The 13987-nt window shown below is 37.6% G+C and overlaps 2 protein-coding genes across 19 annotated transcripts in view; one reads left to right on the top strand and one right to left on the bottom strand.

Annotated features, from left to right (window-relative positions):
* The window catches only part of CACNA1C (calcium voltage-gated channel subunit alpha1 C), an 800874-nt gene that overhangs the window by 16771 nt on the left and 770116 nt on the right, over window positions 1-13987 (top strand). The gene's annotated exons all lie outside the window — the stretch shown is intronic.
* DCP1B (decapping mRNA 1B) overlaps window positions 1-13987 on the bottom strand; it is a 58596-nt gene that overhangs the window by 40876 nt on the left and 3733 nt on the right. The window contains exons 2-3 of the mRNA XM_017863223.1: window positions 10866-10906; window positions 6238-6365 (exon numbers count right to left, since the gene is read on the bottom strand). Of these exons, the coding sequence (XP_017718712.1) occupies window positions 6238-6365; window positions 10866-10906 (169 nt within the window). The remainder of the gene's footprint in view (window positions 1-6237; window positions 6366-10865; window positions 10907-13987) is intronic.

Genomic DNA, 13987 nt, shown 5'->3' with positions numbered 1-13987 from the left:
AAATTCAATCCCTTTTTGCTGTGGGGGGTTATGAAACATCCCAAGTAACACATAATGGAAGCCTGAACTGGAATAGAAGTGGGGATGGAAAGAAGGAGGGAAGCTACAGAACCACTCCGGAATTAAGAAACATGGCTACAAAGACTTCAAAAGGTTTACTATTACCACACATGCTTAAAAAAAAACTTACAGGAACTCCCAGCTTTACACATGATTTGTCAACACAAATGGGAATGAGAAGTACTCTGCCCTGCTGCTAAGGAAATTATATTCTTGGCGTCTATACAGTTTTATTCTTGAATGGATTTTCCTGCAGAAATAATCCTACATATGCTAGTGCTATACTTCATATATACATCATTATAATGCTAGTATACTACTCTTAAATAGGTGCCTACTGGGCTAAAAAGGCTTTTGTGAGTTGACTTGGAAAGCTAACCACAACTAAAATTATGTTTTTTATGAGAGAATATATTTTGATATCCAATTATATTTTTAATTTTTATTTTCATGAAAAGAATACATGTACATAATTTTAAAAGTTAAATAATATTGTGAAGTTTATAGCAAATAGAATCCTTCTCTAGTCACTCTATTCTTGATTACTGCTCCCTAAAAGCAACTTAAATTATATCTATGACAGTTCTTTCTGCTCTCCATTTCTCATCTAATTTTTCTTAGGGTATTTAAATCCCTTTCCCATATATCATGTACGTAGCATTTCTTGATTCTCAAAAATTGACTGAAGAGGATTGTTTTCTTACAATACACACAAATTCACACACAAATACACCACATACAACCCCATCCTTCCAATATAAGGCTTTCATATTCAGTGTCTTTAACTATGTATTATGATTTGCAGAGCTACATGGTGTACTATGATTACATTTCCTTTTTTGTTCAATATTTTGTTTTCCCAGGAATTAAAGTGTTTCTTTTGTCTCCCTACCCCTTAGTTTTCAATGCTCCTTATATCAGCACCAAACTCTTAAAAAGTAACTGTAAATGTCCCAATAGATTCAAACTGTCAGTTGTGAATTTTTTCTTGGATACTATTCCTGAAGCAATTCACCCTTTGACTTTAATTTAAATCCCCTCCAGTTGCACAGGGGTCATTATGGGACTCTTCGCCTTTGCTCTAGGAGATTCCCTTCTTCCTGGATGGTTTGTATATCAGTCATAATAGGCCAAGCTATGCTACAGTAACAAATGACACCAAAATCTCAATGGCCTAGCTTACAATGACAAACGTTTATTTCTTACAAGCTACATGTCCATTATGGGTCACTTTTACCTCTGTGCCATGTTATCTTCATTTCAGAACCTAGGCTGACAAAGCAGCGTCTGCCTGGAATATTGCTGGTCATCATGGCAGAAGGAAAAAGGCAGTAAATCTTGAGCTAGTTCTTAAAATATCTGCTTAGAAGTGACACATATCACTTTCACCCACATTTCACTGGCCAAAACAATTAGTATAGCCATACTTGAGTACAACAAGGTGAGTACATATTATCCTTCTGCAGGGTGGGTCAATGCATGGTAGAACCAACAGAGCAAAGATAAATAACCCTCTGTGAGGAGGCAAAGCTCGCATTTGTGTACAATGAAGCTATTACGGCATGGGTTCCTACTTCTTGTTTATTCCATCTCCTTCGTAAAATGGATCCTCCACTCTTTGGGTTTATGTCTTTTTTATGTTTTCACTGTCATTTCAAGAGAACTTCAGGAAAACCAGGAGTATGCTCACTCTGCTGTGGTTTACCCAAAAGTCTACCAGCCAATCACTTTAAAAGGTAACTTTTTGGAAGATGCCTGTTTAGAAGATGAGGGCTGTCTGTAATTTTCCTTTTCATTCAGGGCACTATTTCCATTATTTACAGAAGTTTTTCCCAGATCCTATAAATGTTCATCAAGGATTTAAACTGTCATTTCTTTTTTAATACAAAACTACCCAAAATGGTAAATTCACTTTAAGACTTAGGAGGAGTTTTCTAAAATAGTTTTGGTCCTAAATATCTTAAGTTTGGCTTTTCTGATTTGATCTAAACTTCAGGTTTACATTTGCAATAAAATCTAGCATCTAAAAAGAATTTCATTGCAATCCTATAACTGTTGATAATAATATATTCAACTTGTTGGCCTAGCTCTGAAATCTCCCTGTCAGCTGGGCATGGTGGCTCCTGCCTGTAATGCCAACTACTCAGGAGGCTGAGGTGGGAAGATCACTTCAAGCCAGGAATTTGAAACCAGCCTGGGCAACACAGCAAGATCCTGTCTCTAAAAAGGTTGTTTTAAATTATCTGGGTATGGTGGTTTAGCCCAGGAGTTCAAGGTTGCAATGAGGCTACGACCATGCGATTGCACTCCAGCCTGGGTGACAGAGCAAGAACTTGTCTCTAAAGAACAGAACAGAAAAGAGGAAAGAGGAAAGAGGAAAGAGGAAAGAAAAGAGAAAGGGAAAGGAAAGGGGCCAGGCATGGTGGCTCACACCTATAATCCTAGCCCTTTGGGAGGCCAAGGTGGGCAATCACTTGAGGTCAGGAGTTTGAGACCAGCCTGGCCAACATGGTGAAACCCTGTCTCTACTAAAAACTAGCCAGGCGTGGTACCGCACACCTATAATCCCAGCTACTCAGAGGCTGAGGCAGGAGAATTGCTTGAACTTGGGAGGTGGAGGCTGCCATAAGCCAAGATTGTACCACTGCACTCCAGCCTGGACAAAGAGAGCAAGACCCCGTCTCAATTGAAAAAGCAAGAAAAGAAAGGAAGCCCCTGTCATTGCTGTCTATAACCTAAGTATGATATTTGGGAAAAGATATTTCCATATGCTAGTTTCTTATTTAGTTGCGAAATGAAAAACACAATAAATGATCCCTATAGGGGAACATTACAAAAGAAGTGGTCTAATCCAACTTTTGTTAAATTAGTTTTAATTTGGTAAAACGAATCTTTCTAATAACTGATATATGCTTGAATCTCAAGGCTAAAAAAACTTGCTTTTTAAACGTTGGAGTGTACTCTAAAATAAGTGTTCGTAAATGATAAACTTTGCTCAAATGCGTTATTTACCGCTAACACTTCACTGCTTGGGCCTTGGGTCTTGAAGTTAAGTTTCTTGGTTTAAATGGTGTTGCCATCTCAAAATAATCATGGACCACAGTGTATTACTTAATCCCTTTAACCTCAGTATTCTCATTTATAAAACAGGAGTAATAGTATTTCCAAGAAAAAGTTACGGGATAACCCATATAAAGCCTGAACATAGTGTTTGGTAGACAGTAAATGCCCAGTAAATGTTTGCTGAATAAATGAATGAATGAAGTGTTTGCCCTAACTTTAACAGCTATCATATTTACTTTTAAAGTTCATACAGGTCAAACCCCATTTTAACAATGTTTAAACCCTGTAAACAATGTATAAACCCTTTTCTGTAATAAAGTAATCTATTTTGTGTTTGAATGAAGTTACTTTATTTATCAAGCATCTTTTTTTGACTGATTAAAGGAAAGGAGTTTGGGATTTTCATTTCTTTATTTTGCTCTTCTACATTCATCCAGTTCAAGAAAGGGTTTTTTTTTCTCTCCTAATGAATCTAAAAAACCTCTATCAATTCTACCTTTGTCTACTTGAAATGCCCAAATACGGCCTATGATAGACATAAGCCAATGTGAAATGCCAAGACCATACAGAGAGATTCTTGACTATATAGAGTATCTTGAGGAAACAGTCTTAAAAAGAAATCCTGAGTGAAGCTGAGTTCCTTGCCCAAAGAAAGGCCGACCAATCTACATGCCACCAAAGAATATGTAAACCATACATAATTATTATATAACACATTTGAATTGTATTAAAATGTTTAAGAGATATCTTAAACTCTGACAGCACCTGTGGGCGAGATTGAAAAGGCTTTTGCAAACAACATAAAACCAAATGACTCTAGCTGCAAAGGCAATCAGAATCAGATATAAAGGAGAAAAAAAAAAAGGGCAAAATGAATCCAGAAAAGTAAATAGATCCATTCCCTTTCACTCTTTGTTGTTCAACTGATTCTATTTCTTTTGTATGGAAATTCATTAGAAACATTTTAATATGCATCCCAAATTTGCATCCATGTTTAATAGTAGAGCAGTACAGGTGGTGTGGAAAAAGCACTGGAAGTGAAATCAGAATCTGTGGGTTTTTACACAGTCTGCCACCTCACTGAGTCTCAGTTTTCACATCTGCAAAATGGCAGTGAAAATGTCTACTCTACAAAATTGTGATTATTAAATACAGTAAAATAAATGAAAATCATTATAAAACATGGAAACATAAATGAAAATATGAAAAACAAATTAAAATAGAACAGTGCTGTTCAATAGAAATATGAGGTGAACCACGAACGTGAGCCACATCTATTATTTTAAATTAAAAAATTCAAAGAAGCAGGTGAAATTAATTTTTACATTTTATTTTGCCCAATTTATCCAAGATATTGTCATTTCAACATGTTAATATAAAATAATTAATAATTGAGGTTTTTCCACTTTTTTTTTGGTACTGTCTGAAAATTGGTGCCTATTTAACACTCACAGTACATCGGTTCAGACTAGCCACATTTCAGGTGCTAAACGGCCACAGCAGCTAGTGACTATTATAGTGGACTGCATATGCTTAGAACCAAGGTATATGTTTATTAGATCTAAATAGTGTTTCTTATCAGATAAGCCCTGTGGGACTTAAGAAGGCTATTTTAAAATTGATGCATTAAAGAGAATTTGCATTTTATATTTTGATATAGTAGTTAATATGTGATATATAATAGGAATTTAAAATATTACCTATAACTGACCAGACCATGTATTTATCCAAAATAAAAGCAACCAAAAATGATGATTATAGGTAACTTTGTAGTTATTTTATTAGGACTTAAGTTATATATTAATTTGACATAAAATCTAATAATCTTAAAAAAACCTGACATAAGTATAAGCGCACAAAACAATTCGAACTATAAACAATTCAAACTGGCATTTCTGTAGAGAAGGAAAGGGTCTTAGAGTTGGAAATCCAAATCTTTAGTAATCAACTACAATTGATAAAGTCTACCTTTTGGCAAAGAAACATGAGGAGAAAACACAGTATTTTTCTATACTGCAAAACTTCATTTCACAGGACCTGCCATTAGTAAGTCATATTATAGTTTCAATAGCTTTATTTTTTTCCTCTCATAAAAATTTATTCTCTAAATAACAGGATGACCACCTATTGTGACAATTATATATAGCATCATTTTAATGCATCTTAATGATGCATTGGGGTTAAAATGTCAAATATTATTTACATTATACTCACTACTAAAATTACACTGAATAGTATATGGTAGGCAAATTCTTGTATCTTGAGTTCAAAGAGTAGGATGAAAAATATAAAGCAAACATTTCTTCACTGCAAGGTCTTTATGAAAGCTGTCCACAAAGCGTAAGGTGCATGTGTGTGCACACATGTGCACACATACATATTTATATATTATGTTCTTGTTTTCTGTGTGTGGAGATGTCCCTGCAACTGGCATATTTTCAGCAATCTTCCTCTGGGCTGACCAGCAGCGCAAAACAAGTGGTCAGAAAACCATATGAGAGTAAACTGTAGTATCAGAAAGGCGATGGCTACTTCATTTCAAATCTGACAAGGACTATTTAGTTACTTACTACGACTTCCACATTACAAAGGGTTATTAAATTCTTAATGACGGAAAGAAACTTTTTGGACTTTGATTTTTTATTCACTTGTATTCAGAAGATGGCACTCCTACAACACAGGCCCTCAAACACTTTGTCAGCACACTGGGCCAAAAGTGATACATCAAGAAAAAGTGCCATAGCAGACTCGTTAATTCTTCATTCAGGGCGCCACCTATGTGTCTCTCTGGAGTCTCCTCACTAAGAACTTGCCTCACCCAGCCCTGCTCAGGCTTAAGATCAGCAATGGGTTTACACTATAAATCCATAAAGCTTCAAAAGACAGGGTTTAAAGGTTTATATCATCATATTTATAGTCACTTAAACTCTTCAGAGGAAGCATCTATTCCATCAGTTAGGCATGAATTTCCTAAACATTAGCATTTGTTAAAATGCTGACAACCCCCCATAGCCACTGATACCAAATGCAAACACAATAGCATACACTGTACAATTTTAAACACTTGGCCAAACTTCAGATGTAAAACTACCCAATGTAGGAAGAATGACTCACATCTGGCATTTCTGTAGAGAAGGAAAGGGTCCTGGAGTTGGAAATCCAAGTCTTTAGTAATAGGTTCTGTCCTATTTTCCATGCTCAGCCTATTCATAATGGTGAATCCATGCTTTGGAGAAGCAGACCTAAAAATCACAAGGGGTCAGGGGGAGATCAATAGAAAAATTGCTTAGTATGCTATATTTTCAGTGTAAGTACATTCTGATGTATCTCTCAGCTTTTGTTTGTATATGCAGCTTTATACAAGCAGCCTGTACACATACTTCTTCACCAATGGCATCATTATGGACTAATTCCCATGTAATGCAGCAGCACTGTCATGATGGCTCATTCGGGAAAACTGAGTCACACTTCATTTGTGGGTGTGTGTGTGGGTGTGTGTGTATGTGTGTATACAGTTGTTGTTTATTTCTTTACCTATGTTGTAAATTCCTTTAAGGCAGATTAACTACTTTTTAAAATATAGTACTGACTTTTAAAGAATACTTTTTAAAAGTTAAAGATATTTTAAAACAATCTTGGTAGTTAATATTAGAGTGTACATCACAATTATATGAAGCAAATTTTCATAGAAAATATTAAGTGTTAGTCTGAAACTGAAGGCTGCAAAATCTTAGCGATATGAATCAGCTCTGAACAATGAGTTTGTGAGGACACAGCCTGAACTAGAAGTTGACATAACAGTGCTAAGGGCAGATACTTTGTTTTCTTCAATGCAAAGCAAACAGCTTCACAGATAAACCACTCTAGAAGTTTTCTCTATAAAATGTGACACTTAGTGACGTTTTATTTTCACTTCACTCAATAAACCTTGAATGCGTACTCTGCCAGGCAGAAAGAATCCAAATTATACTGACTCTAACAACTACAAGTGCATTCGTCTACCCTTGGGTGACAGCCATCTAGTAATTCAACTGTTCGACTTCTGGTGACAAATGAAACAGCACATATTTACACACTGAAGCTGAAGCAAGCAGAATTCATTTATTTACTTTAAATGAGGGCGCTAGGGCTGTTATTAACAAACCCACAGAAATGTTATGAGCAACAGGAAGACAAGTTGTTGATGTCTTAGTTTTATTTTGCCTCTATTTGATACTGATCAAGGAACACAGCTACACAACCACTGCAAGGATTTTCTCCTGAAACCTCCAGTTTTAAAACTGATGGGAGGCAATCCTTGCCTAGCTTATTTTACCAAGGGGTAAAGTGGTGGTAAGCAAACGATCAATACCAGAAATAATCATGATCATCACTTCAACTTAAACTCAGAGGAAGAATGAAAATGTACTCCCAAAGAGCTCTGTTAGGGGGTCTTCTGGACGTGTCAAGTTCAGAAATCACCAGTGGGTGTCTCTGCGAACTCTCTATTACAGAAAGGAAGGCATGGGAGGAAATAAATGATTTTTAAAATGTTTTCATACAAGAATCAGAATTTGATTCTTCACGTATTTCATTATCACAACTGGATCTCACCTCTTTAATAGCACGGCTACTATACCATCTCATAATTTAGAAAATAGGCCCAGGGGATAAATGTGCCAGCTGCTGTAAAGCGACTTCCGTAAGAGAAGTCAAAATGCATCACTGCCAGCTCCATTCCCTGTAACACGCCTCCCGCCCCCCAACCACCATGAGTTTTACATGCTTTTTGTAATTCTCTACTGAAGAAAGGCCTCAACATACTAGGATCTGGGAGGTTTTTGTTTTGCAGGGGATAAGGGAGGCATCCTATTCTTGAGGAGTTAGATTTGGAGAAGAGACTAAAAAAAAGCAAAGGATTATTTTATCAATTTAATGTTTTGTTTAATTGAGCTCCATTAGAAACTTGGAGTATAGTAAGAAATCCTTGAAAATACAAACCTATATTTGGTTTGGATATACAAAAGAAAATATTTGTATGATTTGTTCCTCTTCCATAGTTAAAAAAAAAAAAAACCCTACTAAAAATTCCCAAAACCAATCATTAATACATACGAATACATCTTTTCTGTCACTTCTCCAAAGAGTAATAATGCCTGTCGTGAGAAATGAGTGAGAATGGACCCTGTGCGCACGGCACGTAGTACAGTTCAACCCTATGGCTTTTGCTGTAAACTTCAGAATCCTCAAGAGCGCTCATACTCTATTGAATAAACCTGCCTGGGGGCATGCTCCGGTGCTCTGGATGTTCGGGAGCATAATGTAGATGCAGACGCCAAGGGTTCTTGGGTACGCTGCTTTTCTGAGACTGTGAAGAACCTCACCTCGTCACTGAGTGTGGTGGCCTTGCCTCCCATTCCTTCCTCCCCCCTCCCATTGTTGCCTCCACTGGAACAGACCTTCCTCCCCTGCAGCTGAGCTCCCTCCTGCCCAGCACACACAGACCTCCATCATGCCCACACTTTGCCCCCAGTGGGCCTCTCTGTGCTGTTCTAGTCCTGCTTTTATCTTTCTAGCTGACTCCTCTGTATCCTTGCCGGCCCTCAAACCTAACCATAAACCCTCATCGATTCCTCTTTATACTCACTCCTTCAGGGAACAGCTTTCTTTCATGGCTTCAACTACCAAATTACTTCAGACAACTCTAAACCATCTCCAGCCCTGCCCTTACTCGGAGGGGCTGGACACCTCCACCCGAATGTCCTGCTACCAGTCCAGATCATTACTTCAAAGTAAAATGAGGGCTGATCCTCAAACCACATTCTTGACCTCCTGTCTTTCTATTCCACCAATGCTTCTGTCATTCTCAATCTTCCATGTTCAAAATATTGTCATTTTAAAAATTTCACCATTGCAATGCCCTTTCCATTTCAATTCTATTATTCTAATCCCAACTTTCATCATTTCATATCTACTCCACTGCAATAATCTTCTCACTGTCCTGACTCCAATTTCTTCCAGAACCAGTGCATCACCATGAAGTTAATACACTGACTTTCCCCACATATTTTCTCTATTACGCTCCTGTTCGTAAGCCTTCAATAACTTCCTACTGCTAAGAAAATAAATCTCAAAATCCAGAGTCTGCCATTCCAAGTCAGCAAATCTCTTTACACTTGCTAACTACTATAAACCAGTAGAAGCCCACTGCACCACATCTCCCTCACTGTCCCTTTTACACACCAGGTTCTATGCCTCTGCTTTTGCCATTCTTCCTGCTGAGACTGCCTTCCCTTTCCTCTATGCAAGCTAAGTTCTACCATATTCCTGAGGCCCAATTCAAGACCCATCACTCTATAAAGCAGGGGTACCCAATGTTTTGGCCTCCTTGGGACACTCTGGAAGGGGAAGAATTGTCTCAGGCCACACATAAAATACACTAACAATAGCTGATAAGCTTAAAAAAAAAATCTTCTAATGTTTTAAAAAAGTTTACAAATTTCTGTCAGGCTACATTCAAAGCCATCCTGGGCTACATTTGTCCAGCGGGCCACGGGTTGGACAAACTTGCTATAAAGCCTTCCACGGTCACAGCAGCCCATTCATTGCTCAGAATCTATCCACTGGCACTTAGGGCACTCTATCCTGTATTGTGGCGTACCATAAACATGAATATATGTGGAAAGAAAATACACTTGTGTGTATATTTCCTGTCTCCCCAGTGAAACTGATACCCCTAGAAAGGTTTATATTAGGCCTTTTAATTTCATCTTTGTACCCCCAATGAAGGTGATGATCTTTCGCTATGACATTTTATGTGAATGTTTATGTGAATGAAAAGTTTATTTATTGAGCCAATATACATAATGTATGTCTCCATATGCACTTGTAATTTGATATTAATAATATAACAAGAAATGACTAAAAACATGAGCTTATTAAATCTATCCTGAAACATATTCTGTTAACTAGACAATGGAGGACTGAAAGACATCTTCAATTCTGGATCACGCTTTTTTAAAGAGTCGGTGGTGGGAGAAAAATGATCAACGGCCGGACGCGGTGGCTCACGCCTGTAATCCCAGCACTTTGGGAGGCCGAGGTGGGTCGATCACAAGGTCAGGAGTTTGAGACCAGCCTGACCAACATGGTGAAACCTCCGTCTCTACTAAAAATACAAAAAAAATTAGCCAGGCATAGTGGCGTGTGCCTATAATCCCAGCTACTCAGGAGGCTGAGGATGGAGAATCACTTGAACCCAGGAGGCAGAGGTTGCAGTGAGCTGAGAGCTGTGATCGTGCCACTGCACTCCAGCCTTGGCGACAGAGCGAGACTCCATCTCAAACAAAAAAAAAAAAAAAAAAAGAAAATGATCAATGAAACCCTTTCCCAAATATGAACTGAACAATCTAGTATTTCTCATAGTGTTCTTCTAGCTCCTGGCCCATGCATTATATTCAAGAACTTTGTGCCATTCATTTGAATTAAAGAATATTTAATCTATTTTAAACAGTGCTCAATGATTGAAGTTCATCTGTATTGAAGTTTAAATTATATTCTGAAATTAGTATTCATCACAACATACCCGGTGACATTATTCAGTATTTATTCCCTTCTTCATGTCAACTAATAACTTCAAAACTGAGATTTAATTCTTTTACTTCTTTTGAAATAAAACTGCATGCACTTGAAGAGTGACACAATTGAGCTAAAATATTATCTCGAAGATTGTTAGTTTCTTTATAAAAGTGAAACACTCTTACCTTGTATAAACAAATAAGGTTCCTTCCACATCAGTTTTCTCCTAAACAATAAAAACAAAACACACAAGACATGTACGTTCTCTTCATTCACAAAGGTATAAAACAACTTCTCACAGAATAGGAATTATATCCAACTTCAAGCAGGTGAAACTGCAATGAGTCAAATACACCCAACATGAGGAGTTATTCTCAGGAAAAGGAGAAAGCAAGTTCTATGCCATCATTGTGCCTCTGCAGATTAGGCAGCAGGAAGCAGTCTTTCTTTTGTCATTTATAAAATAAACCATCATTATCTCCCTTTACCAAATACAGGGATAGCAACATACCTCTAGCTGAAACAACGAGAAAATAAGTGTGCTATGTGGATTTAATTAGAAAGAAGAGCGCTGTCTTTTTCTCCAGCCACCACACTGCATATGGAGCAAGCTGCAGACATCACTGGTGTCTGCATTTCACTATTCTTCATTTTGTTTTCCTGGTTCATTTTCTCTTGCCATATCCAGTTACTTAGGAGGGCAGATGATCTGTCAATAACTCTACTTTGGTTGCTAGATAGAGAGGGCAATGATGGCCACAGAGTTCTCAGATGAATCAGCCACCTACTTAGTGTAGTCTATTTACAGTCAAGGTCTGCCCTGAGATCCCTGAAGTAGTTACACAAGTGCTACCAAGTTAGGACTCAAGAAATTTGCCTGAGAAAAATCTGGGAGAGGTGGTAAAGTTAAAATGATGCTTCAACTAGTTCATTTGACATTTCTTTTCCATTTCTCCAAAGGCAGGAAGCCGGGCCGTTATGACAATATTCATCCATATAATGCATACTAAAAACATACATATAACTATCCAGGTGTTTGATTAACCAGTAACCAGGCCTATTGTAATTCAGAATTTAAAATGTACTTCTGCAATTTACATGGTTTAATTTCAGCATTCTATTTAAACCCCTGATATTTTATTATTAATATTCATGACCATAATCATTCAAAATTTAAGTACTCTATAATTTTGGTGAAAAATATGCCCTTTTAAAAAAAGTGTAATGTCAAACAGCAATTTTTAAAAGGCACACAAGGCATGATCCTTTCACATACTCAAGCAATTTCAGCCAATTTCTCATTCACTTTAGTTCAGTGGGCCTCAAAGTGTTATCCCCAGATCAGCAGCATCAGCATCACCTGGAACTTACTAGAACTGCAAGTGCTTGGGCTCCTGCCCAAACCTACGGAATCAGCAACGCTGGGGATGGTGCTCAGCAATCTGGTTTTCATTAAACTGTCCCGGTGATTCTGATGTATGCTAGTCTGAGAGCCACTCACTGCTTCAGCTCAACAACATACTCTCTGCCCATGAAATTATATTACAAGTCCTGAAAACAAAATCCATTATGGCACAAATCATATCAAGCTATTATCAAGAGTAAATGGCTATAAAAAAATCATTACTTAGTAACAAAATTTTTAATCTCAAGATGTTTATTATTATGGAATATGAAATTATAAATAAAGAATTGAGACCAGGTTCAGTGGCTCATGTCTGTAATCCCAGCACTCAGGGAGGCCAAGGCAGAAGGATCACTTGTGGCCAGGAGTTCAGTTTGAGACCAGCCTGGGCAACATAGTGAGACTCTGTCTCTACAAAACAAAAATTTTTTAAATTAGCCAGGTGTGATGACACATGCCTGTAGTCTCAGCTACTCAGGAGGCTGAGGAGGGAGGATGGCTTCAGCCCAGGAGTTTGAGGCTGCAGTGAGCTATGATTGTACCATTGCATTCCAGCCTGGGCAACAGAGGGAGATCCTGTCTCTTATAAATAAATAAATAACAATTAAAACAACTTTAGCCAGTTTTTTCCCTAACATATAAGCATAGGTAAGAAAGTCAGGGAGTTCATCCTTAAACTAGATTCACTATGAAGTTTGTATAAATCACTACCATACACTGTGCAACATATCCTTATTTCTGAAATGTGGCTCATTTGCCCCTGTACTTTGAAAAATATCCAAGTCAAAATGAAAAAATATATATACAGAAACATTACTTATCTTTCTTTGAAAACAAACATGGTTAATTCCTATCTGTTGACAAATGTATATTCTGAGTGTACTTTCAGCACTAAGAATTATTTAAACCCGAACCACCAAAGTATTAATCAGGAAAACAGCCCCTACAGTACAGAAAATACTACCTGAACAAATTTTTCGCTGTCCCTAAAGTTTAAATGATTCAGTCAGCATGTATTCACAAGTCCACAAAGCATTTAAAAATAAATTTGTAAAAACTAAGTATTTGGTATTATCCATTATATTGTTAGGAAACTGAGCCAAGATACAGGTGACAGAACTAGGACTTTGCAGAACCTCTATGTACCGTCAGGATCACGCCCCACAAGATCAAAACACTCTCCTGGTATTCCAGTATTTGACATGGGACTGTTTCATCGTAGAAATCCGAATCAGGATATCTATATACATCAGCACACATAAAACTAAAGAGCTTCTGACTTGTTTCCTTTCTTCCTTGATGTAACAGAAATTCTCTTAATTAAAAAAAAAAAAAAACCTTTAATGCCACATTTTAATTTTAAAATTCCAAGGTCAGAAATGTAAAAGGCATGCTTCTCCTAAAATTAATCTCTAACTTATAACAAGCAATTGTGAAAACTAAGATTTTTATTTAGCATTACACATAAAGAATATGAATTTGTTCACAGGAAGGAGTTGTGTTTCAGTAATCACAACCTGGGACCTATAGTGGGGTTCTTGCCAGATCATGCTGGGCTAATTGGCTTATTATTATATGTCTCAGTTTCTCCATTGAAAAGAGATAACCAGGCCGGGCACAGTGGCTCACACCTGTAATCCCAGCACTTTGGGAGTCTGAGGCAGGCGGATCACCTGAGGTCAGGAGTTCGAGACCAGCCTGGCCAACATGGAGAAACCCCGTCTCTACTAAAAATACAAAAATTAGCTGGGCATGATGGCAGGAGCCTGTAATCCCAGATACTCAGGAGGCTGAGGCAGGAGAATGGCTTGAACCCGGGAGGCAGAGGTTGCAGTGAGCCAAGGTCGCGCCATTGCACTCCAGCCTGGGGGACAAGAGCGAGACTTCGTCTCAAAAAAACAA

The sequence above is a fragment of the Rhinopithecus bieti genome, unplaced genomic scaffold, assembly GCF_001698545.2.
Source record: "Rhinopithecus bieti isolate Rb0 unplaced genomic scaffold, ASM169854v2 scaffold_2654, whole genome shotgun sequence".
Classification (NCBI taxonomy): Eukaryota; Metazoa; Chordata; class Mammalia; order Primates; family Cercopithecidae; genus Rhinopithecus; species Rhinopithecus bieti.
This window is presented reverse-complemented; position numbering and strand designations above follow the sequence as displayed.